The 22,669-nt window shown below is 39.9% G+C and overlaps 1 protein-coding gene across 4 annotated transcripts in view; it reads right to left on the bottom strand.

Annotated features, from left to right (window-relative positions):
• Positions 1–22,669, bottom strand: part of Cbfa2t2 (CBFA2/RUNX1 translocation partner 2) — a 178,909-nt gene that overhangs the window by 22,473 nt on the left and 133,767 nt on the right. For all 4 annotated transcript variants that reach the window (XM_023714913.1, XM_023714910.1, XM_023714911.1 and 1 more), the window contains 5 exons: positions 20,819–20,908; positions 15,816–15,997; positions 12,065–12,318; positions 6,665–6,750; positions 3,398–3,593 (listed from right to left, as the gene is read on the bottom strand). In XM_023714913.1, the coding sequence (XP_023570681.1) occupies positions 3,398–3,593; positions 6,665–6,750; positions 12,065–12,318; positions 15,816–15,997; positions 20,819–20,908 (808 nt within the window). The remainder of the gene's footprint in view (positions 1–3,397; positions 3,594–6,664; positions 6,751–12,064; positions 12,319–15,815; positions 15,998–20,818; positions 20,909–22,669) is intronic.

The following is a 22,669-nucleotide window of genomic DNA, read 5'->3' as shown; positions in this document are numbered from 1 at the left end:
TGAAGCTATAAATCTATATATAGTGACAATACAATGTATCACCAAATTGCCCTCATTTTTGAGAGTGCTGATAGCAATAATAAAGATAGGACACAAATATAAGTCAGGACTGTTCTGGGAAAATATAAAATTATGATCATTCCAGGCCCCCCCCCCAAAGGTGAGAGTGCACAGAACTTATTTATAGAATCCCAGCAAGATCTGTAATCCTAGGTAGGGCACAGCTGGCTTGCACTTGACAGCTAGCCCCGCACTCTACCATTCACCTACATGTGTGCATACTCACAGATGAGAGGTGGCTTAGATGGAGAATTTCAGGAATGTTTCTAAGTTATTATAGAAAATACTTTTAAGTGATAAGTTAGTGAGGGAGACTTGCCTGTTTCTGAAGTTTTTAATCAAAGGAACCACAGCTGTAACTATTTGACATCATGTTGGGCTCAATACCCACAGAATGGTGTTAACTTGTGGCTGGCTCAAAAGCCAATATTGTGGGAGAGTGGGATCCCTCACCCACTTAGCATTAACAAGATATTAACTCTGGCTTTGCCTCCATTTTATTTATTTATTTATTTATTGTAGTCTTTTTGAGACTAACAGCTGTTTTCTCTGGAAAATGCTAGGCCTGTCATAAGAAGAAACTCATTTTCCTTGGCGAACATTTGGGAACTTTAAAAAAGTAGGTGTGGATAGTAAAGAGTGTGATCACAGATGGCCTGTCACTCAGCTATGCACTTGAATGGTGAGAGTGATAGAACCACTGGTTGGGAGAAAACCTGGTTTCCTGGATTTAGCCCTCAGAGAAGAGCTGCTCTTGTCTCTGCTACTTCAGGATAGGGAAAGGTAAGACAGGGCAATCCAGCTTGGTACAGTCAGACTTTCTGTAGGAAGCCAGTAAGCAGCATTGACAGTATTTTCCTGAATGGGGAGTTAGGGGAAAGAAGAGGCAAAATGAAGCAAATATTTTTAGGGCTATTGTGAGAAATAAAAGTTAGAATATTCAAGTAACTAGCTGTGATATTATGCACATATTCTGGTATATTGTCTGGTATATTGTCTTCAGTTTTCACTTGTCACTCTTCTGAGCCCATAGAAACTTGAATTTCTCTTCCATAAGATGAGTTATAAAGTTTCTAGTCTCCTACCCTCTTTTTGTCTTGGTGCTGGCCACAGATATTCTTTAAGGGCCAGGGAGATGACTCAGTAGAATAAGCACTTCCCTGGCAAGTGCAAGGGCCCAAGTTCAATCCCTGGTTCCACCAAAAAAAAAAAAAAAAAAAAAAAATTTAATCTACATCTGTCTGAAAATAGGCCCTAAGATCTGCTTTCTTCCATAGAGGTCTTACCCCATACTTTGGAAGAAGGAATGCTGCAGAGAAGGTAACAATGCTGAAGTACCAGGCTTGGTGGTACACGCCTGTAGTCTCAGCACTCAGGAGGCTGAGACAGGAGGATTGCTGCGAGTTTGAGGCCAACCTCTGCTATAAAGGAAGTTTAAGGCCAGCTGGAACAGCACAGCAAATCCCTGCCTCAAGAATGTTAAACCCACCAAGAATGCTAAAGCAAGGCAGGCCTTGCTGAGTTTCCTTTTCCAGCCTGTTGGCATTACATGAGTAATCAAGTCCTCATAAAACCTTTGATAGGGCAAAGGAGACTCCATTTTAGAAGTTACTTAAACTTCAGGTGAATTCACTTCACAGCCCCTTTTTTCTTAGTTAACCATAAAACTCATAAAGGAGAACAAATTGCTAAGCTAAGGAACAAACAAACTTTAGGTAAGCTAAAATTTAACTGTACTAACAAACCCCCGGGAAATGTAAGACATGTAACATTTTTGTAAAATTCCAATGAGGCAATGCAGTTACCATGGTTACTTGGCAAATTATAAAACCCCTATACAAAATTCTCTGTCAACATTCTCTGATAATGCAACAGATTATTGTCCTACTGGTAATTAATGCCTTGATTGTTCCATTTTTAGTCTCTTGTGAGGGCTTATCTCAATGAATTTTGCTGCAATACCCTAAATAACCAACCAAACTTGAAGTTTCTAGGTTAATGAGCATCATATGGATTCCTGAAAGGTAGTAGGTACAGAGAAGGCACAGAAGCTCTGTCTTTATGCTACACTTTGCCCAGTGTATTACTTTATCTGCAGCCTATGTAACATCCTTTATAATAAACTGATAAATGTATTCCCCTTGACAGTTTTGGTGTGGATTTTTTGGACTTGGACTGAACTCAGGGCCTGCACATAGAGCTACATGCCCAGTCCTCATTTTCTGAGATAGGATCTCACTAAATTGCCCAGGCAAAGCTCAATTTTATAATCCTGCCTCAGTCCCTCAGAATGCTGGCATTACAGGGGTCCACTCTTGTTACATCCCTGACTTCTGTGAGCCATGCAACCAAATTAACTGAACCCAACCAAGGGGTCCTGGGAACTCTGATTTATAACCAACAGGCAAGAAGCCCGAGTAAAACAACCTGGGGCCCATAACTGGCATCTACATACAGGAAGGTACAGGGAAAAGGCAGTCTTAGGGACAGATCCTTTAAATTTAGGATCTGATAATATCTCCAGGTATACAATATCAGAAGAATTTATTTAGAGAACACATAGATATTATCTTTGTTGCAGGACTGCTTGTTTCCTGATGGGGAGAAGTCCTCACAGCTTTTAAGGTTACAGAAATATTCTGTGTCGATTACTGTGTGAAAGTAGAAGAGGTAAAACATACATTATTTTTCTTGAGCGGTAGTACATTAAACCAGGCTGAATTTATTTCTTTTTGTTCTACTGGGGATTGAATATAGGGCCTTTGGACTGAGCTATATTTCTTTTTATTTTGGCGGAACCGGGGATTGAACTCAGATCCTTGAGTTTGCCAGTCAAGCGTTTATCCTACTGAGCCATCTCCCCGGCCCCGACTGAGCTATATTTCTAACCCTTTTCTGAGATAGGGTCTCACTAAGCTGCCCAGGCTGGGCTCAAATATGTGATACTCTTGGTTTAGGATAACTGATGTGCACCACATCTGGTCTAAATCATGCTTTCACAATCAAACACTGATTTTGATGTAATGCATGTGCGTGTGCATAGAGAATAATTCACAGGTATACTGATTCTCTATAAGGAAGAACGAGCATTTCTTTTTTTTTTTTTTCGGAACTGGGGATTGAACTCAGACCCTTGCGCTTGCCAGGCAAGCTCTTATTCTACTGAGCCATCTCCCTGGCCCCGAACGAGCATTTCTTAAATACTCTTTGTAATCACCCATGTCTCCCAACTCCACAATCCAGCACCAGTGTTCTTTAAAGTCAAAGAGATATGCCACATCAGGTAGGTTCCAAAAGCTGGCGTTTGTTCTGGGTTTCTGTCAGACTCTGCCCTTACCACTACTTAGAGAATCTGCACTCCCGGGGCTGTGTTGCCTGGAGACCAACTCAGTCCCTGTTTTTCTCATCTCTGTATTTTCATTAAATCGTCTTTTCCAGTAGTTCAGTTCCTCCCGATCAGATTCCTGACAGCGCCTGAGAACTGCCATGGAGCGCCTGGTTTTTTCCACCATTTCCATTATGCAATTCAGGGCCTGAGCCAGAAAGAAAGTCAGAAAGAGATAAGATGAGGAAATTCAAATAACAAATATTGAAAATCAAAGACATGCCAACACAGTATTTAAAAAAGTTTCAGATACTTTACAGGTTTAGGAATACCAACCTTTTATTTAAAAGACTTCCTTTATCCTTCTTATTAATATGTATAGTCACCCTGCACTATCCATGGGGGTTTGGTTCCAGGACCCCCAATGGAAAAATTTTGTGGTACTGTAGATTGAACCCAGGACCCAGAGCATACTAGGCAAGTACTCTATTACTGAGTTACATCTCTATCCATGTCCCCAAGTCATGGGTGCTGAAAGTCCCTTACATAAAATAGTGCAGATTTGTATATACTCTGTGCACAGTCTCCTATATACTATAAGTCATCTAAGAATTACTTATAATACCCAACATGTAAATAATTACACTATATTATTTGGGAAAAAATGATAAAGTTTGGACACGTTCAGTACAGATGACTTTTTAAATTATTTACTTATTCATTCATTTATAATTTTTGAGTCAAGGTCTCACTATGCAGTTCCGGTCAGTCTTGAACTTGCAGTGATCTTCCTGCCTCAGCCTCCTGAGTGCTGGGATTACAGGCATATGCCACCATAGCTGGCTTTATTTTTACTGATCAATCAATTAATTAATTTTTTTTAATATTTATTTATTTATTTAGTGTGTGGCCAGCTCAGCCCACCAGGGGGCGGGTGGGCTGGCATGTGGTGCTGGGGGATTGAACCGAGGTCCCTGTGCTTTGCTTGAGCTTAGCTTGTTCTAAGTAGGTGCTTTAGCCCACTGAGCCATCTCACCAGCCCCAATTAATTAATTTTTTAGAGAGTGTCTCACTTTATAGTTTAGGCTGGCCACAACTTACCATGTGGCTCAGGCTGGCGTCGATCTCATGGTGATCATCCTGTCTTAGCCTCCAAAGTGCTGGGATTATAGGTATGTGCACCGCATTGGGCTTTTGAAAAATTTCACAGTACTATAGATTGAACCCAGGACCTAGAACATACTAGGCAAGTACTCTACTACTGAGTTACATCTCTACCCATGTCCCTAAATTTTCTATCTATGGTTAGTTGAATCCCCACGGACAATTATGTGCACGCGCGCATACACACACACCCACACACACAATTTTCAGGCACATGTTCCTTAATAGCAAGGGTATGTTCTGAGAAATGCATTATTGGACAATTTCACTGATGTGTGTACATCATAAAAAGGATGAGTTTACATTAGTCTTTTTAAATATTAATCTTTGACTTCTCTAGGTAATGTAGTATAATTTTACAGATCAAGATTGTAGATGTGGCATTCATTGAAGGTTAGTATGCACACTGACTTTCATTTTTTGGATTCCAAAAATCTGCTTTTCAGATTCTTTAAGGTTGAAGCAGCCTCATAGTTTTATTATAAAATGGCCCATTAAAGCCTATGATCACATCATAGTAAATCTACCTGAGTAGACTGACAAAACTAAGAGATTTTTATAATAATTTACTCAGAGAAAAAGACCAGGAACAATGATCAATCAAGAAGGAAAAGCTGGGGGCTGGTGAGATGGCTCAGTGGTCTAAAGCACCTACTTAGAACAAGCTTAGCAAAGCACAGGAACCGTGGTTCAATCCCCCAGCACCACATGCCAGCCAGCCCCACCCCCTGGTGGGCTGAGCTGGCCACACACACACACACACACACACACACACATAAATAAAATTAAAAAAAAAAAAAAAAAGAAGGAAAAGCTGGACCAGGGAGACTCAGTGGTCTAAGTGCCTTCCTGGTAAGTGCAAAGACTCGGGTTCAATCCCTGGCACCACATGCCATGCTGGTCCCATGCTGAGAGGGCCACTGAAACAGGGTGTGGTGGCCCATGCCTGAAATATCAGCACTAGAGAGGATGAGATAGGAGGAATACTACAAGTCTGAACTGCAAAGCGAGACCCTGTACCAAATGAATAAATAAAAGATTTAAAAAATTAAAAATAAAAAGGAAAAGCTACAACATACAAACTTTAAGCAGGGATATCTTTTCCTTCTTTCTTCTTCTTTTTTTTTTTTTTTTTGGTACCAGGAATTGAGCTCAGGACCTTGTGCTTGCCAGGCAAATGCTTGTGTCACTAAGCTGTATCTCGGCCCTTTTCTTTCTTTTTTAGAGAGAGGTGAACTCTCTTTTCCAATGGGAAATTCATATTCTATACCAGTGTACTATCTTGCTTGTATCTGAATAGGTCCAGGTCACTTAACACTTTGTATGATGTATTAATTCTTGCTTTTATTTGGAGGAACTCCACTTACAGTAGGCCCTTATGAACTCAATTTGTTCCTGAAGCCTGGGTGTAACTTAATTTGTCAGCTGAAGGCTCAGGCTCCTCCTCCACAGCCTTCAAAGCCTGCCCTGTATACAGGCAGATCTCAGGGCCCTTAGAGAGATATTAGCCCAAGATTTCTCAATGATCCCCTATACAGGAAAGGATGCTGTAATGTTTCTTCCAGAACATTTTAAGGGTAAAAATAAATAAATCAGCATTTGAGACCACCTGGAAGCATGAGTGGCTGGCACTCAGGTCACAACTCAAGACTTTGGTCTTAAGTTAAAATGGCAGTCATAAGTTGTTCATATGTCAAGCTGGTCATAATTTGAGGGTCCACAGAATTTAACATTCTCTATGTGCCAGGCCCTGTGATAAGCACCTTATATAGTATTACAACCACCCTCCCATGAATTCAAGTAATGCTGCATTTTAAAAAAAGAGGTGACACAATTTACTCAGCTATCACAGACAAGTGGCAAACCTATGAACTGAACTCATAAGTCTTTGCTTTATTCATTTACTACATGACTACTTATGATCTGAAGAAAACATACCACCACCAAGATTTGGGAGTGACTATAGCCTAGCTGAGGAAGCAGCAGATAAACCAACTTTTGTTAAAAGCAAAGAATATTGTATCTACTTCAAGCATATATAAACTATTGGTATTATTAAGAATTAGAATTCTTAATTAGTAGAATTGTGGAAGTTAAACATGCTAAAATTCTTACATGGTCAAGGTGTTTCCATTCATCAGCCCATTCCCTCTCAGTCAAACGGTGGTCTACCAATTCATCCTGATAACCTCCATTTAGACCTATTAGAAATTAGAGATTAGAGTTCAATATACTAGTAAGGGAATGCTTCACAATGGGACAAGGGATCACAAAAATGCTATAGCCAAGTAAGGATATGTACAGAGATTATACAAAATATGATCAAAATACACAGTGTTTATTATTATTTATTATTATGATTATTATTTTGCAGAACTGGGGATTGAACTCAGCCCACATATTGAGCCATCTCCCTGGCCCCCATGGTGAGTGCTTAAATTTAAAAATTTACTACAGTAAGACGTTGCCATAACCCTCCTCAAAATACTTACCTTTCATACACACTTATCCCAATATTCTTACTACTTTATCATACAGTTCTGGAAGTCCTCCTTTGTGATAAAAAATATAGCGAATTAGCAGGGCATGCTGGCAAATGGATGCAATCCCAGTACTTACGAGGTTGAGGTGGAAGGCGTACAATGAACTGCAGGTCAACTTAAACCACTGAGACAGTCTCAAAACACACACACACACACACACACACACACACACACACACACACACACACACACAGCCAGGCATATAGCTCAGCAGCACAGTGCTTGACTGGCAAGTGTAAGGTTCTGAGCTTAATCTCTGGTACAAAAAGAAAAAGATATCAAGGAAGCCATCACAGTACAACTGAAAACACAAGTGAAAAAGCACTTTCAGGAGCCTGGGTATATAGCTCAGTGGTGCAGTGCCTGCCTGGCAAACATGATGTCCTGAGTTTAACTCCTGGTACCTGCCCACAAAAGAAAAGATTTCCATAACTGCTTCAGAGTGTGACCAGAAGGACAGGATAATTGTATTCAACACTAGGGAAAGTACTTTGAGGGAGGATTAATGGTACTATGTTTTTTTTTTTTCTTTTTTTGTGGAACTCAGGGATTGAACTCAGGACCTTGCCAGGCAAGCACTTATTCTACTGAGTCATCTCCCCAGTCCCCAAAAGTAACATGTTTTCTTAAAAGAAATCTCACCATATTCTTTGATCAAACTATGTATAGCATTCTAATAAATCAAATGTGAAAGACAAATAGTCTGAAAGAAAAACAGGCAAAAGAAATAAATAACATGTCTCAGACAAGAAAGTATACAAAAGGGCCGGCAAAATAGCTCAGAGGACAAGTGCCTGCTGAGACAAGCATGGAGACCTGAGTTTGATCTCTGGCAACACATGCTGCCCCAGCCTCGCCTCTGGGGCACACTAAGACAGCCACCAAGTCTGGGTGTGGTGGCCCACACCATTAATTCCAGCGCTGGGGAGGCTGGAAACAGGAGGATCACTATGAGTACAACATAGTGAGGCCCTATACGAAATATATTTTTTTAAAAAAGGTACACATAGTTCATGAACATTAAAAGTTTCCAATTGGATAGCATTTAGCATCAAATATACCATACCAGAAAAAATTAAGATGTCAGATAATACTAAGTGTGGGCAAAGACCTACAATATAAATGCTTAGGGCTAGGGAGATGGCTCAGTGGAATAAGCGCTTCCCTGGCAAGCACAAGGGCCTGAGTTCAATCCCCGGTTCTGCAAAAATAATAATTTAATATATTATATGTAACACACACACACACACACACGCATGCACGCTTAACCACCAATATGAGATCCTTCTACCTTAGCCTTCTGAGTTCTGGGATTGCAGACATGTGCCACTGTGCCCCACTCATTCACTGTATTTTTGATCACAAACGAGGACTTCTAGAACTGTTTTTTTGTTTTGTTTTGTTTTGTTTTTTTGGCGGAATCGGGGATTGAACTCAGAGCCTTGCGCTTGCTAGGGAAGCACTTATTTCACTGAGCCATCTCCCCAGCTCCTAGAACTGTTTGATAAATTGGCAAGAACAATGGGATAAGTGCGTTGGAAAGGGAAGTATATACAATATATACATATTGTCATATGTATTGAAATAGCAGAGTATTGCCAGTATTTGATACACACTGAAATTTCTAGGAATGCAACAACTCTTATGAATACTCAAATAAGAGTTGACCAGTTGTTTTTTTCTGGTACCAGGAACTAAACTCAAGGCCTCACGCTTGCCAGGCAAGTGCTGTGGTATATATACAGTTGACCAGTATTTTAATTTTGGGGGAGGGGGATTGGGACTTGAACCTTGTGCTTGCCAGGCAGGTGCTTGTACCACTAAGCTATCTCCCCAGCTCTTGACCAGTATTTTAAGAAACTCTATTGGGGCTAAGGAGATGGCTCAGTAGAATAAACGCTTCCCTGGCAAGTGCAAGGGCCTGAGTTCAATCCCCGGTTCCGGAAAAAAAGAAAAGAAAAAGAAAAAGAAAAAGAAAAAGAAAAACTCTACTTACATTTAACAACACTGCTTATGATCTTTGAATGATAACATTTCTGTTATCTGCTTCTTTCACAGTACTAACATACTGTTTATTGTGTTATTGTAATACATTTGCTTTTCTGTGGTGAGGACTGAACCCAGGGTTTCTAACATGCTAGGCAAGTGCTCTATCTTTGAGGTATACCTCCACCCAGCATTTTGTTATACATTAAAGTTAGGACAAATAAAATAAAATGAACAAAATAAAATAAAAAAATAAATACAGTTAGGTCAGAAAGTTGACCCTAAGTTATGGAACTGAGGTAGACGTTATGGTATCCTTAAATTTCATTTTAAGAGAGCAAAAGAAGTGATACATTTGTTTAGAAAATGGGGTTGCACAATGAGTGGTTTGGTAAGTGCTAAGAACCATTATAAGGCACATATTTTCATATGGGTCTGATGAGCTTAGCAGACTAATGGTTGAAGAAAACTAAGAGAAACCATGAAGGTAGATGATTAATAGTATGCTTTTTTTTTTTTAAAGTATGCTTTAAATTGGGGGAAAAAAAAAGTTTTCTTTTTTTTTTTTTGTTCCCCTTGAGACAAGGTCTCAATATGCAATGCAGGTTGGCCTTAACTTTATGTATCCCAGGCTGAATTTGAATTCCTGGTAAGCCTCATGGTTTAAGCCTCCTCGGTGCTGGGATTACAGGCATATGCCACTACATCTGACTAAAAAAGATTTTCTAAAACTGTTAGAAATACAAATAAAAAACTGGAACTCAGTTATATGCTGTTGGCTATGCTTCCTTTATATCTCATCTTTTTGATTTTGTTTTGTACCAGGGATGAACTCAGGACCTTACACTTGCCAGGCAGACACTTACACTGAGCTATCTACCCAGACTTATAGTTCATCTTTAAAAAGGAAAGAGATTGGACGTGGTGGCATGCGCCTGGAATCCCAGCTCTTGGAAGGTTGTAAACAGGCAGACCACTATGAGTCCAATTTAGTAGTAAGACCCTGAACACCCTGTAGACCCTTCCCTAAAATACAAAAAAGGAAGTAGGGCTGGTGAGATAGCTCAGCTGACTAAAGTGCCTACTTAGGCAAGTGCAGGGACATCAATCCAATCCCTGGCACCACATGCTGCACCAGCCCCACCCCTAAAGCAGGCTGAGAGACTGGGTGTGATGGTGCATGCCTGTAATCCCAGTGCTGGGGAGACTGAAAACAGGAGGATCACTGAGTCCAGGCAGTGTAGTGAGACCCTGTAACAACCAAATACATTAAAAAGAAAGGAAAAAAAAAAGAAGTAACAGCAGCTTGGGACTTCAGTGGGTGTGGTAGCTAAATCTTATTAACCACTGGTGGCTGGGAATACCACTTCTTTCATGGCCATTCAGTTACCATTGTCCAAAGACAACTCTCAAAGTCCTAGTCAAATGGGGAAAAAGCAATTCTATCACTTTTTTTACTCTATAGGGTATACCACAAATGGAAAAGCAGAATCCTGGGAAGGGCTCAGCCCCTTGTTTACTCGCACATGCTCAACAGGTAAACTCCCAAGAAGCTTCTTCAATAAATTTGTCTGAATACATGGGAAAAAAAAAGCCCTGCCCAAAATAGATCTCAGACTAGGAAAAAGTTATTCTTGTTTTTGTTTCTTTCTAAACAGTATTAAGGGTCCAAGCCAGGGAGACAGCGCAGTGGCATAAGCACCTGCCTAGCAAGCTCAAGGTCCCAAGTTCAATACTTGGTACAAACAAACAAACAAAATGGTCCATGCTTCAAGCATTCCAACTGAACAAGAAGCACAGATAGTAGGGTCATCTCCATTTTAGTAATTACTGCCCTGGGGTGAGAGCCTAAACAATACCTTAAGCCACCATTTAAGTGTCAATATGCTAACTCCTATCTGCATAGTTTCACCTTCAAGATCACATTTCACATCTTTGTAAATTTTTTTTTTTTGCAGAACCAGGGATTGAACTCAGGTCCTTGCACTTGCCAGGGAAGCGCTTATTCCACTGAGCCATCTCCCCAGCTCCATCTTTCTAAATTTAAAAACTGTTCTTATTCAAAAATGTGGGGCTGGGGAAGATGGCTCAGTAAAATAAGCGCTTCCCTGGCAAGTGCAAGGGCCTGAGTTCAATCCCAGTTCGGCCAAAAAAAAGAATTCAAGCTTTCAGAAATTTCAAGAGTAATAAAAAAAATTACCATATACCTTTCATATATATTTCCCAAGTGTTAATACTCTATTTCACTTGCTGTTCATTATTTTGTTCTGACCCATTTCAAAATATGTGATGCCCCTTAATTCTTCAGTGCATTTAGGAGAATTTGTTCAGTTTTAGTCTCATTATATTTATTTGGTTGCTTTTTCAGACCTCCTTTTGAAAATATACTTTTAGCATATGAGGATAATGAAAAGATATGAAGTGAGTTCAATTATCAAATGAGAGAAGCTATAATTGTAATATTCTTCTATGAGGCATGTATGTGTGTGTTACTGGGACTTGTACTCAGGGCCTTTGTACTTGGCTACATTTCCAGCCCTTTCATTTTTTGTAGTACTGAGGATTGAACCTAAGGCCTCTGAACCTAGCTACAACCCGTATCCTTATTTTTATTTTGAGATAGGGGATTGCTACATAGTTTAGACTGGCTTTGAATTCACTATGTAGCCTAGGCTGGCCTTGACTCCAGGCAGTGGCAATCCTCCTGCCTCAATCTCCCAAGTACTGGATTGAAGGCCTTTGGGACCATGCCCGGTTATTTTTATTTTATCAGCGGGGTGGGGGGAGCAATGACGACATTTGATTTTTTTCACTGAGTAGGAAAGAAATGAAAGTATTCTGTCTCAATTTAAAGCATTACTATGATGGGCCAGGGAGATAGCTCAGTGGAATAAGTATTTTCCTGACAATTGCAAGGGCCTGAGTTCAATCCCCGGTTGGGGGGGGGGGGAGGACACGACATTACTATGCTATCTAGATCACTTACTGAGATTTTGGTGCCTCTCACGAATTTCCCGATGTTCTAGCATCTTGGTAGGTTCCCGATACAGATGGGAAGTTGCAATATCTTCTAAGGTGTAATGCTGAAGAGGTGGAGGAGTAGGATGAAACTGTCCGCCAGGGTTCATAAGAGGCACAGTGAGAGCAGGACTATGACGAGGAGCAGGGCTGATGGTACACACTCTCTTGGCAGGGGGTTCAGGAGGAACGGTATCTCTGTCAAAATTACCTTCTTCTCTCCTGAGGAACCAGACACATAAGTATCTTAGCCTGTCAACAAGCATTCATGTAGACATTTCCTGAACACTGATCTGTTATGTATTGTGCTACATAGAGCATTTTTCTAAGAAGAGTAAGAAAGAGTTTTGTTTTTCCAACACTGGGGATTGAACCTAGGTCCTTGCACATGTTACACATATACTTTACACTAGCCATGTTTCTAAGGAAAGATTTATTCCCCCACTTTTGGGTACTGGGGATCAAATTCATGACTTTCCATTTGCCAGGCAGGCACATATGCTGCTGAGCTATCTCCTCAACCCTATTATTTGTTTTTTGGTAGGTTTGGTTTTTGTTTTTGGACATTTGAGACAGGGTCTCCCTATATAATTAAAGCTGATGAAAGAGGCTCACTATGTAGTGCAAGCTGCCCTAGAGCTCACTGTGATCCTCCTGTCTCAGTTTCTCAAGTGCTAAGATTACAGGTGTGTTCTTGAAACAGGGTCCTCATTATGTAGTTCAGGCTACCTTCAAACTCCTGGCAATCCTGCCTTAGCCTCCTAAGTGCTGGCATTATAAACATTTACTACCATGCTCAGCCTGCGGGTTGTTTGTTTGTTTGTTTAAGGTAGAGTCTCTATGTTGACCAGGAAGACCTTGAACTCTTAGGCTCACGTGATCCTCTTGTTTAAGCCTCTGAAGTAGCTGGGACTAAGGAGTTGTTCTATCATGCCCAGCTTAGAAAATGTTTGATGTGAAGCATAAATTAAATTGTCTTGGGCTGGGGAGATGCCTCAGTGGAATAAGCGCTTCCCTGGCAAGCGCAAGGGCCTGAGTTCAATCCCTGGTTCCGCAAATAAATAGTCTTCAGGAACCAGGCAAATTCTGTAAATTGCCTTTTTTTTTCTCCTGATTTAAAAGTTGGACATGATGGCATACATTGGTAATCCCAGCACTTGAGAGGCTGCGGCAGGAAGACTGCCATGAGTTTGAGGCCAGCCTGGGATATAAATCAGAAATACAGCACCTGCCCGAGGCGAGCCTGAACTACATAACAAAACCCAGTCTCAAAAACAAACAAACAAATTTTTGATTTATTCCAGCACTAAGAAAGAAGTCAATAGTCCATAATCAGGCAAAAACTTCTAACTGTAATGAGGTAATAAAATACTAATCAGATGACCACATTTTTCTATGAGATAGAAACATGGAGGGAAAAAAAAATATGGAGGGCTGGGGAGATAGTTCAGCAGTTTAAGCACCTGCCTGGCAAACACAAGGTCTTGAATCCCAGGTGAGGGGAGGGAGGGGGAGAGAGGGGGAGAGGGAGAGAGAGGGGGAGGGGGAGGAGAGAGAGAGAGAGAGAGAGAACACGTAAGAATGGCTGGGTAGTGGCACACAACTGTGACTAAGGCAGGACTTTAATAAACTTATTTTTTGAAGAGAGTCATATTACAGTTTAGGCTGGCCTCCTACTTTCTATATAGCCTAGGCTAGGCCTGAACTTACATTCTTCTTGCCTTAGTTTCTTGAGAGCTAAAATTATGCAAAGATACCCAGTTTGGGAACGAACAATTATTACACAGAGGAAGAAGGTTCATATAATGAATCCTCTTGTGAATTAGTGGCTTTCATGCATGTCTAAGAGTACTAAATTTTCCACTGTTGTTAAAATATTGTTTCTTTGATAACTAAGGAATACTGTGGTAGCCACCAGTCATGCTGTGAAATATAGTATTAGTCTTCATCCTTTTGCCTGGCATACTAACTCCCAAAGTCCTTGGAATTTTTGAAGCCTGGGATCTGCTAGTAAGGTAGCTGATGGCTGGCAGTCCTTAGCACAGGGGACAGTTAAGGAAAGGACCATGGCAGAATTAAAAGGATTGGAACTTTCAGCCCTACTTCTCACACTGTGGGAGATGAAAGAGGCTGGAAGGTCAAGTTAATCATCACTGGTCAAGGATTTAATAAATTGTGTCTATGTAATACAGGCTCAAAGGGAGGGGACGCAAATCCAAGAGCTTCCAGAGGGCAGAAGAAGCATGGAAGCTCAGTTTTTCCTTCCTGGTACTCTGTCCTATCCATTCCTCATCCTATGTTTATCAGTATTATGTATAATAAATACCTTTTATAATAATCCAGGAAAGGATAGTGTCTCCCTGAGTTCTGTGAGCCAGAAGAGAAAATCAAACTTGAGGGTGTTATAGGAAGCGAGACTTTTAGCTATTCAACCGCATGGACAAAAACATTCTAGAGGGGCCAGGGAGATGGCTCAATAGAATTAGCGCTTGCCTGGTAAGTGCAAGGGTCTGAGTTCAATCCCCAGTTCTGCAAAAGCAAAGAAACAAACAAAAACAAAAACAAAAACAAAGGGTATAGACTCTTCTTAAAAAGACTGGGAAAAGAAGATCAACCTTGGGGAGCCTTTTAATCAAGATGGAGGCAAAGGCAAAGAAGGAAGCCCCTGCCTCTCCCAAAGCTGAAACCAAAGCAAAAACTTTGAAGGCCAAGAAGGTCGTGCTGAAAGGCATCCACAGCCAAAAAAAAAAAAAAAAACAAAAAACGAAATGTAGCCTACCTTCCACCATCCCAAGATACTCGTGACTCCAGAGGCGGCCCAAATACCCTTGGAAAAGCGCCCCCAGGAAAAACAAGCTAGACCACTATGCCATCATTAAGTTCCCCCTGATCACAGAGTCAGCCATGAAAAAGATCAAGGACAATAACACACTCATGTTTATTGCGGATGTCAAAGCTAATAAGCACCAAATCAAACAAGCTGAGAAGCTCTATGACATCAATGTTGCCAAGGTCAATACCCTAATAAGGCCTGATGAAGAGAAGAAGGCACATGTTTGACTGGCTCCCGATTATAATACTTTGGATATTGCCAACAAAATTGGGATCATCTAAACTCAGTCCAGCTGGCTAATTCTAAATATATACTTTTTTCCCCCAGTAAAAAAAAAGGGGGGGGGGAGCGGAGAGATGGCTCCGTGGAATAAATGCTCTCCTGGTAAGCGCAAGGGCCTGAGTTCAATCCCCAGTTCCTTAAAAAAAAAAAAAAAATCAACCTTGGAAAGTTGTTTTTTGTTTTTGTTTTAACTCCCCCCGTTTTCCCTTTACTGGTATATTCTGGATATACATAATGATGACATTCATCATAGAGAATTTATGCCTGTACACAGTATATGTTGCTTTTTTTTTTTTAACCTTGTAGCGTTTTATTTTTTATTTATTTTTATTTTTTTTGCCGGAACCGGGGATTGAATTCAGAGCCTTGCGCTTACTAGGGAAGCGCTTATTCCACTGAGCCATCTCCCCAGCCCCTATCTTGCTTCTTTTTCTTCCCATTTCCCACCCCTCTGTTCAGCCCCTCTTCCTCTCCTTATTTACAAATCAGCTATGGAAAGTCCTGCATTACTCATCTACAACTCCAGCAATCAAATTATTTCTTTTATAAGCAAAGGGAGAAATTAGAAGTTCTAGAAAAGGAAGGACAACAAATTTCTTCTCACCTCTCTGGACTGGGCCTCTTCCCATTTCCGTGCACCTCCATGAGCAGCTCAGAAGAGTCGGCAGGAGATGCGATACTGGTGTTAAGCAGAAGGTGTTCGTGCTGGGCCAGGTACTGGGATGGGGTCTGCTTGGCAGCCCGAGCACAGTGCAGCAGTTCTCGCTGCAGCAGGGGCAAATTGGCCTTGAAAAGAAGAGGCAGTATTCCCAGTGCAGGGCTCTATACAACAGGGATTAGCACCTCAAAGGGCTTTCACAATGTAGGTAACACAAGACAAAGCACTGCTCTGCAAGTCAGTAGCATTCTCATTAGCCTCTTTTGTAAGGTGATATCTAGTATCCTGCAATTGAATTACTGGTTAACTTGTTTCTGGCCCTACAAAGATGTAAATGCCCTAAAGAACTGTGCCTTATTCACCTTTCTTTGTGGTTAGTAGCCAAATCTCAATGCAAATTTTTTAACATAATAATCTGAAAAGACAAAAGTTTGGTCAGTTAGAAAGTTGTTACCACCTACATGTAAGTAGGAGAAATTCATTCTCAGCTCTACATTACAACACCTGACTTCTCTTTTCTGAACCCAATCCCATCTCTGACAGCATTGTTTAATCTCCTGTTCTTTGGAGAGCTACTCTACAATTTTGGATATTGGGATCCAAACTATTTGGAAGTTTTTTTGTTTGTTTGTCTTTTTTGGTTTTTTTGAACATGGGGTTTTGAAAAGGAGTATGAGAAGTAATATAATCTGTAAAAATGAGAATTATTAAATTATACACTAATATTTTTCTTTAACTCATACTCAGCAAACCTTTAATGGGAACAAATCATTAAAAAATCCCTTTATTCACCTTTTAAATTTCAGAAATTTTTTATCAAGAAAAGCATAAAGAAAAATTATATTTTTCTCCCTAATTTAAATATAATGCAAGCTGAGCCCATAATAGAAGACTTTAGCTCAAAGGACAGACTAAAATTTAAAAAAAGAGAGACAGAAGAGGATTTTAATACATGCAAGGAGTCATCCCTTCACTGAGGGTTAATTTAGCAGGCATCATAATTAGTGACTGTTTTAAAGAATTGACAAAACCCAAGATGCTAGCCAAAAAGCTGCCATAACAACCTACTTCATGCTGTTTTCCAAAATAATAGAGTTATGAACAGGGAATTTGAAAATATAAAACATTTTTATGTCTGTTTTGTAACTGCAATTAGGTTGAATCTGTAAAACCTTACTTGAAAAAAAATATTTCATCGGACCTTTACATTTGTGACATGTGCTTTGGTGACTAAAATGCTAATTATTTTCTATTAACACACATTTCAGAAATCTAAGTGTTTAAGAAGCTTGGGGAAATAAGTGTGGCTTTGACCAAAAAGTGGGGGGAGGGACAACGAGGGGGGAGGGGGAGGGGGAGAGACAGACCTTGTATGTGTCTGGAAAAGGCCACGGGTTGCTCAGGGCCAGAGGGCTCTAAGCTGTTAGAACGGAGCAAGGCATGGGCTGTGCACCTTGGATCTGGGCGTTTTCCTGTTTATTATGCTCTAGTTCAAAACATTTTTGTAATTTTTGTTGTTGTTGTTGCAAAGCAGAAGATGAAACCAAGGACCTCCCACATTAGAGAACCCTCTACCAATGAGCAACAGTCCACTCCCTCAGAACATTTTAAAATCTGGTTATCAGCACTTTAATGAGTCATTTTTTGGATACTATGACATTTTCTTAGGAAATAGGCAGGTGAAAGAAAAGGGAGCATATTTATTTGGCTAAAAAGTATTAGGCTTTGTGAATCAAGTGGCAAAAATTATAAGTGGGGCATAGTGACTCATGCCTGCAATGCCAGCACACAGGCTGAGTTAGGCGGATCTTGGGTTTGAGGCCAGCTTGGACTACTGGGACACCTAGTGAGCCCCAGTCTCAAAAAAATAAAGACAAAACAAATGGTGTACTGACAAAATTTAACATGTACTAACAACTGAATCCAGTTTTTTCTTTTTTTCAATGTCAATCTACTGCTAATGAAAAGAATGACTAGATACAGTGGTACACATCTATAAAGTGAACTACTTGGGGGTTCAATCCCCAGTAAAGACTGGGTATATGACAGCATTTAGCTTAACTTAAGTTCAAGTGAGTTATTTCTTATCACCAAGTCAATTACAAATGTTCACCTGTAAAACCCATTCTTAGCTCTATAAAACCAGGTTATGGACTAGATCTGGATCATGGTTTACTCAACCTGATTGACAGCAAACTGGTTATCTGACTAGTCTTTTCATTGTCCTTGAGCTATTTTATAACTCTGTAACTTTTGGTACCAGGGATCAAAATCAGGACCTTGCGCTTGCCAAGGAGGCACTTGTGCTGCTGAGCTATATCCCCAGCCCTAACTCCAACTTTCATATAAATGATATTGGTGTAAAATAATTACTGCCTACAAGCATACAAATAATGTCTGTGAGAAATTCAACTGATTTTCTCTGCCCATTGTAGAAGACGTTAGTTTCGCTTGTGTTTGTACAGTTTGATCTGTAAATATGTCTGCTACCTGGATGTTCCTCTGGACTGGGCTGTGACATCTTATTGTTTTGTCATTAATTATGAGTTCAATAAAATTCTTTTTTTTTTTTTTTTTTTTTTGGTCATTTGAAACGGGGTTTTATTCAGCCTGGCATGGTGGTGTGTGCCTGTAATCCTAGCACTAGGATTACACGCATGCACTACCATGCCAGGCTGAATAAACTCTCTGAGCTTCATTTTTTCTTTCTTTTTTTTTTTTTATCTGTATGAATCATAATGTTACCTACTTTGAAAATTACCATTTAATTGGTGAAAACAGTAATTTTCAGTGGGAAAGCATGGCAGACACTAACTTTACAAAGTAACTAAGGTCTACATTCTTAATGATAGAAAAATTACTACTTGTGTTTTTTTTGTTTGTTTTTTTGTTTTTGTTTTTTTTTTGGGGGGGGCGGAACCAGGGATTGAACTCAGACCCTTGCACTTGCCAGGGAAGTGCTTATTTCACTGAGCCATCTCCCTGACCCCTGCTACCTGTGTCCTTTGAAGCATATAGTGATACCTTTTACCTATTCCTGCCAAAAAATGCTTCACCTGATTCTCATTATGAGAAAGTTTCAGAACAAAACAGAGATGCACTTTATAAAACAACCGGGCGTGGTAGTGCTTGACTACAATCCCAGCACTTAGGAGGGTGAGGCAGGAGGATTACTGCCAATTCCAAAGCCAGCCTGGGCTACATAATGAGGTTGTTTTTTTTTTGTTTTTGTTTTTGTTTTAAGTTTTAACAGATAGAGCAGAATAATCTTGAATTCTAATTTCAAATTAATTCTTTCTTTCTTTCTTTCTTTCTTTCTTTCTTTCTTTCTTTCTTTCTTTCTTTCATACTGGGTCTACAGTACATAATGAATTTAAGACTGGCTTAAGCTACACAACAAAAACCTGTCTCCAAAAACCAAAATAACTCAAAACGTGAATGGGACTACTACAGATCAGACAAGCAGTACTATAATTCCTTTCTTCTTCCTACTCTCCCTCTCCATTTCCTAAGCATTGAGCCCAACTTGCACTGAGCTATATCCCCAGCTTTATATTTTTTAAGACAGGACCTTCCTAAGTCACTACACTGCCCAGATAGGGCTTCAACTTTTGATCCTCATGCCTCAACTTCATCAAATATTAGGACTATAGGGATGTGCCACCACATCAGGCTTCAATATTATGTCTGCAGTTTTTTCCCTCTCTGATACTAGGAATTGAACACAGGCCCTTCACACTGAACTGTATCTGCAGCCCTTTTTTCAAATTTTTTTTTTCAGATTTGTCTCACTAAATTTCAAAGTTGCCCAGGCTGGGCTAAAATTTGTTAATTCTCTTGTCTCAACCTCTTAGAGTACAGGGAGCAGTGACAAGTACAATGCCTGGCAGCAGTCTATTCTCAAACATTTCTGAAGAAAAACAATATAATGGAAGTGTGGTAAAGTGTTAACATGTGGAGAATCTGGGTGAAGGTTATAGGGGAAATTCTATTGTACCATTTTTGCAGCTTATCTGTGTGAATAAAATAGAAAAAAAAATTAAAGACCTATATTCCATATAAATATAATACTACCTTGCATATCAAGTAAAAACAATGACTTAGAAGAGTGACCCCCAGGGGGCCAGGGAGATGGCTCAGTAGAATAAGTGCTTTGGGTTTCTGTTCAGTCCCTGTTTCTACCCCCTCAAAAAAAAAAAAAAAAAAAAAAAGAGAAGAGTGCCCCCAAAAGTTAAGTTTTTTTTTTTTTAAATTTTATTTATTTGTGTGTGTGTGTGTGTGTGCGCGCGCTCGCGCGCGCGCGCAGCCAGCTCAGCCCACCGGGGGCGGGGCTGGCTGGCATGTGGTGCTGGGGGATTGAACCGCGGTCCCTGTGCTTTGCTAAGCTTGTTCCAAGTAGGTGCTTTAGACCACTGAGCCATCTCACCAGCCCCAAAAGTTAAGTTTTAAGAAACAGTAATTTTAAGAACATTGTGAAGACTAGACTAAACAGGACTTGGGGAGACACAAATGCTGTGTTGCATTTATGGTCATATCATTCAACCTCAGGATTAGTCCAAACCTCAGAGGTCTCCTTGTTGATAGCCTCCACTTAATATAACACACACTTTCTTCCCTCTGGTCATAATCAAAAGAGTTAGTGACCAGCAATCTCTTCAGCATCCACCTACCCCCACACCTCCAGCTCACTCATCTTTTCCTCTGGAACCACTTGTCCTTGTAGGCATTACCAACAGTGCACAAAGAGCACAACTCAAGGCTTCTACAATTCTTATCTCCTCAAGGAGGAGGCCTATTTGCAGAATATATTCACATCTCTCTACTAAGTCCAAAATAAAATAAATATATCAGAATGTGGCAAGCCACTCTGATCTCAACCACATTAACAGGGATCAGTAGACACTTCACACACTTCACGAAATACTGAAGATAAATTATTCAGTAATTACCTTGAGAAATGGAATCACAAAAGGACGAAGAGGAAAATTTGTGGCCTCTTGGAGCTTGCAATGGAATTCTTCAATAGTCACTGTTGAATTCTATAAAGATAAACAATGTTATTAAACTTTAAAACTGGACATCAACTCACACAAGAACACTTTTAAATCATAAGGAAAATGATAGTTTCAAGGACACGATTGTGAACATGGATCCTAGTCAAAGATGAGCTAAGCCAGGCATGGTGGTGCACACATTTGGTGACTAAGGCAAGAGTACGGCCTTGAGTTCCAAGCTAGCCTGTGCTACATAGTATGACCCTATCTCAAAAAAAAAAAAAAAAAAAAAAAAAAAAAAAAAAAGTGAGTCAAATTGTTTCCTTAATGACAGAAATGTTGACTTGTTTATTCTCATCTCCACATTCCTAACCCAACTCCCTATCCTCACCTGTCCACCTGTGTTACAGAAGAGGCTTCTCATATCTCCATGGGAAGAGTTCAGAAGTTTAGAAGAAAAGAAGAGCAAAAGGTGCCTTTTGTCCTCAAGTGCTCTGTGTGCACATCAGAGTAAGACAAAGTGGGCAAAGGACTATCAGTCAAGGTTTTATTACCCTCAGGAAATTTACTATCACTTCTGCATTTTCTCAAAGTCTAGGCTTTAAAATAGAAATGAATCTCAGCCAAGGGTAATAAGCAAGTGAAAATATTTTTCTTCAAAGTTTATAAAATATTTTTATTTCAATTTCTTAAAGTAATATAGTAAACTAAAATAAAAAGGAAGAAATTTAAACATTTATTTGGGGGAAATACTGGGGATTACTAAACTATATCTTCAGCCCCACCTCACTCCCCTCCCCTTCTTTTTTTAAAAGAGGCCGACAGTTCTTTGAACTCTTTTTTTTTTTTAATGTGTGTGTGTGTGTGTGGCCAGCTCAGCCCACCAGGGGGCGGGGCTGGCTGGCATGTGGTGCTGGGGGATTGAACTGTGGTCCCTGTGGTTTGCTAAGCTTATTCTAAGTAGGTGCTTTAAACCACTGAGCCATCTCACCAGCGCCCCCCCCCCTTTTTTTTTGAGATAGGGTTTCACTATGCAGTTCAGGCTGGCCTTGAACTTACTTTGTAGCCCAGGCTGTCCTCCAACTTGAAGTGATCCTCCTGCCTCAGCCTCCAGAGCACTGGGATTATAGGCGTGTGCCACCATGCCTGGCAACTATACCTAATTTAACCATATTACATGAAAATATTTAAACATTATCTTTCATAACAAAATTCTTCTCAGCATCTGTAAACCATTTTTTTTAAGATTTAAAATTTCTGAATTTAGTTCAACTTATAATACCACATTTCTAAGAAAAATGAACCTTTTGCAAAAACATGTATAAACCATTTTTTGCAAAAAGTTGAGTACTTCAATGAAAAAAAAATTGAGTACTTGTTTGAAGTATGTGACACTTGTAAATTGAATCAAACTGGTTTGTAATTTTAGTAGTCAGGAATAAAAAAAGCCTCTGATGAAGGGGGAAAGATAGCTCATTACCACAGTTTTATTGAAGATGCTTAGTATGACGGTTACTGTCTAAAAGTTTCTGCCTTGCACTGTTACTCCTTTCCTGTTCTTGGGCTAGACAGAGGCACTTAAACTTGTGCTTACTGGTATTTCCAAGTTACCAGTTTCTGCACACTCCAATCCAAAATATATTAGTAAAAACAAAACCTAGGTAACTCATTGCTATCTTGTTCTTTGGGTCCCATGGTCATCAGTGAACTATACTGTCTTCACTCTACCTTTGAGAGTCTTAACATATTATTATTTTTTCTTTCTTTTTTTTTTTTTTTTTTTTTTTTTTTTTTGTGGAACCGGGG

The sequence above is a fragment of the Octodon degus genome, unplaced genomic scaffold, assembly GCF_000260255.1.
Source record: "Octodon degus isolate 3935 unplaced genomic scaffold, OctDeg1.0 scaffold00037, whole genome shotgun sequence".
Lineage (NCBI taxonomy): Eukaryota > Metazoa > Chordata > Mammalia > Rodentia > Octodontidae > Octodon > Octodon degus.
This window is presented reverse-complemented; position numbering and strand designations above follow the sequence as displayed.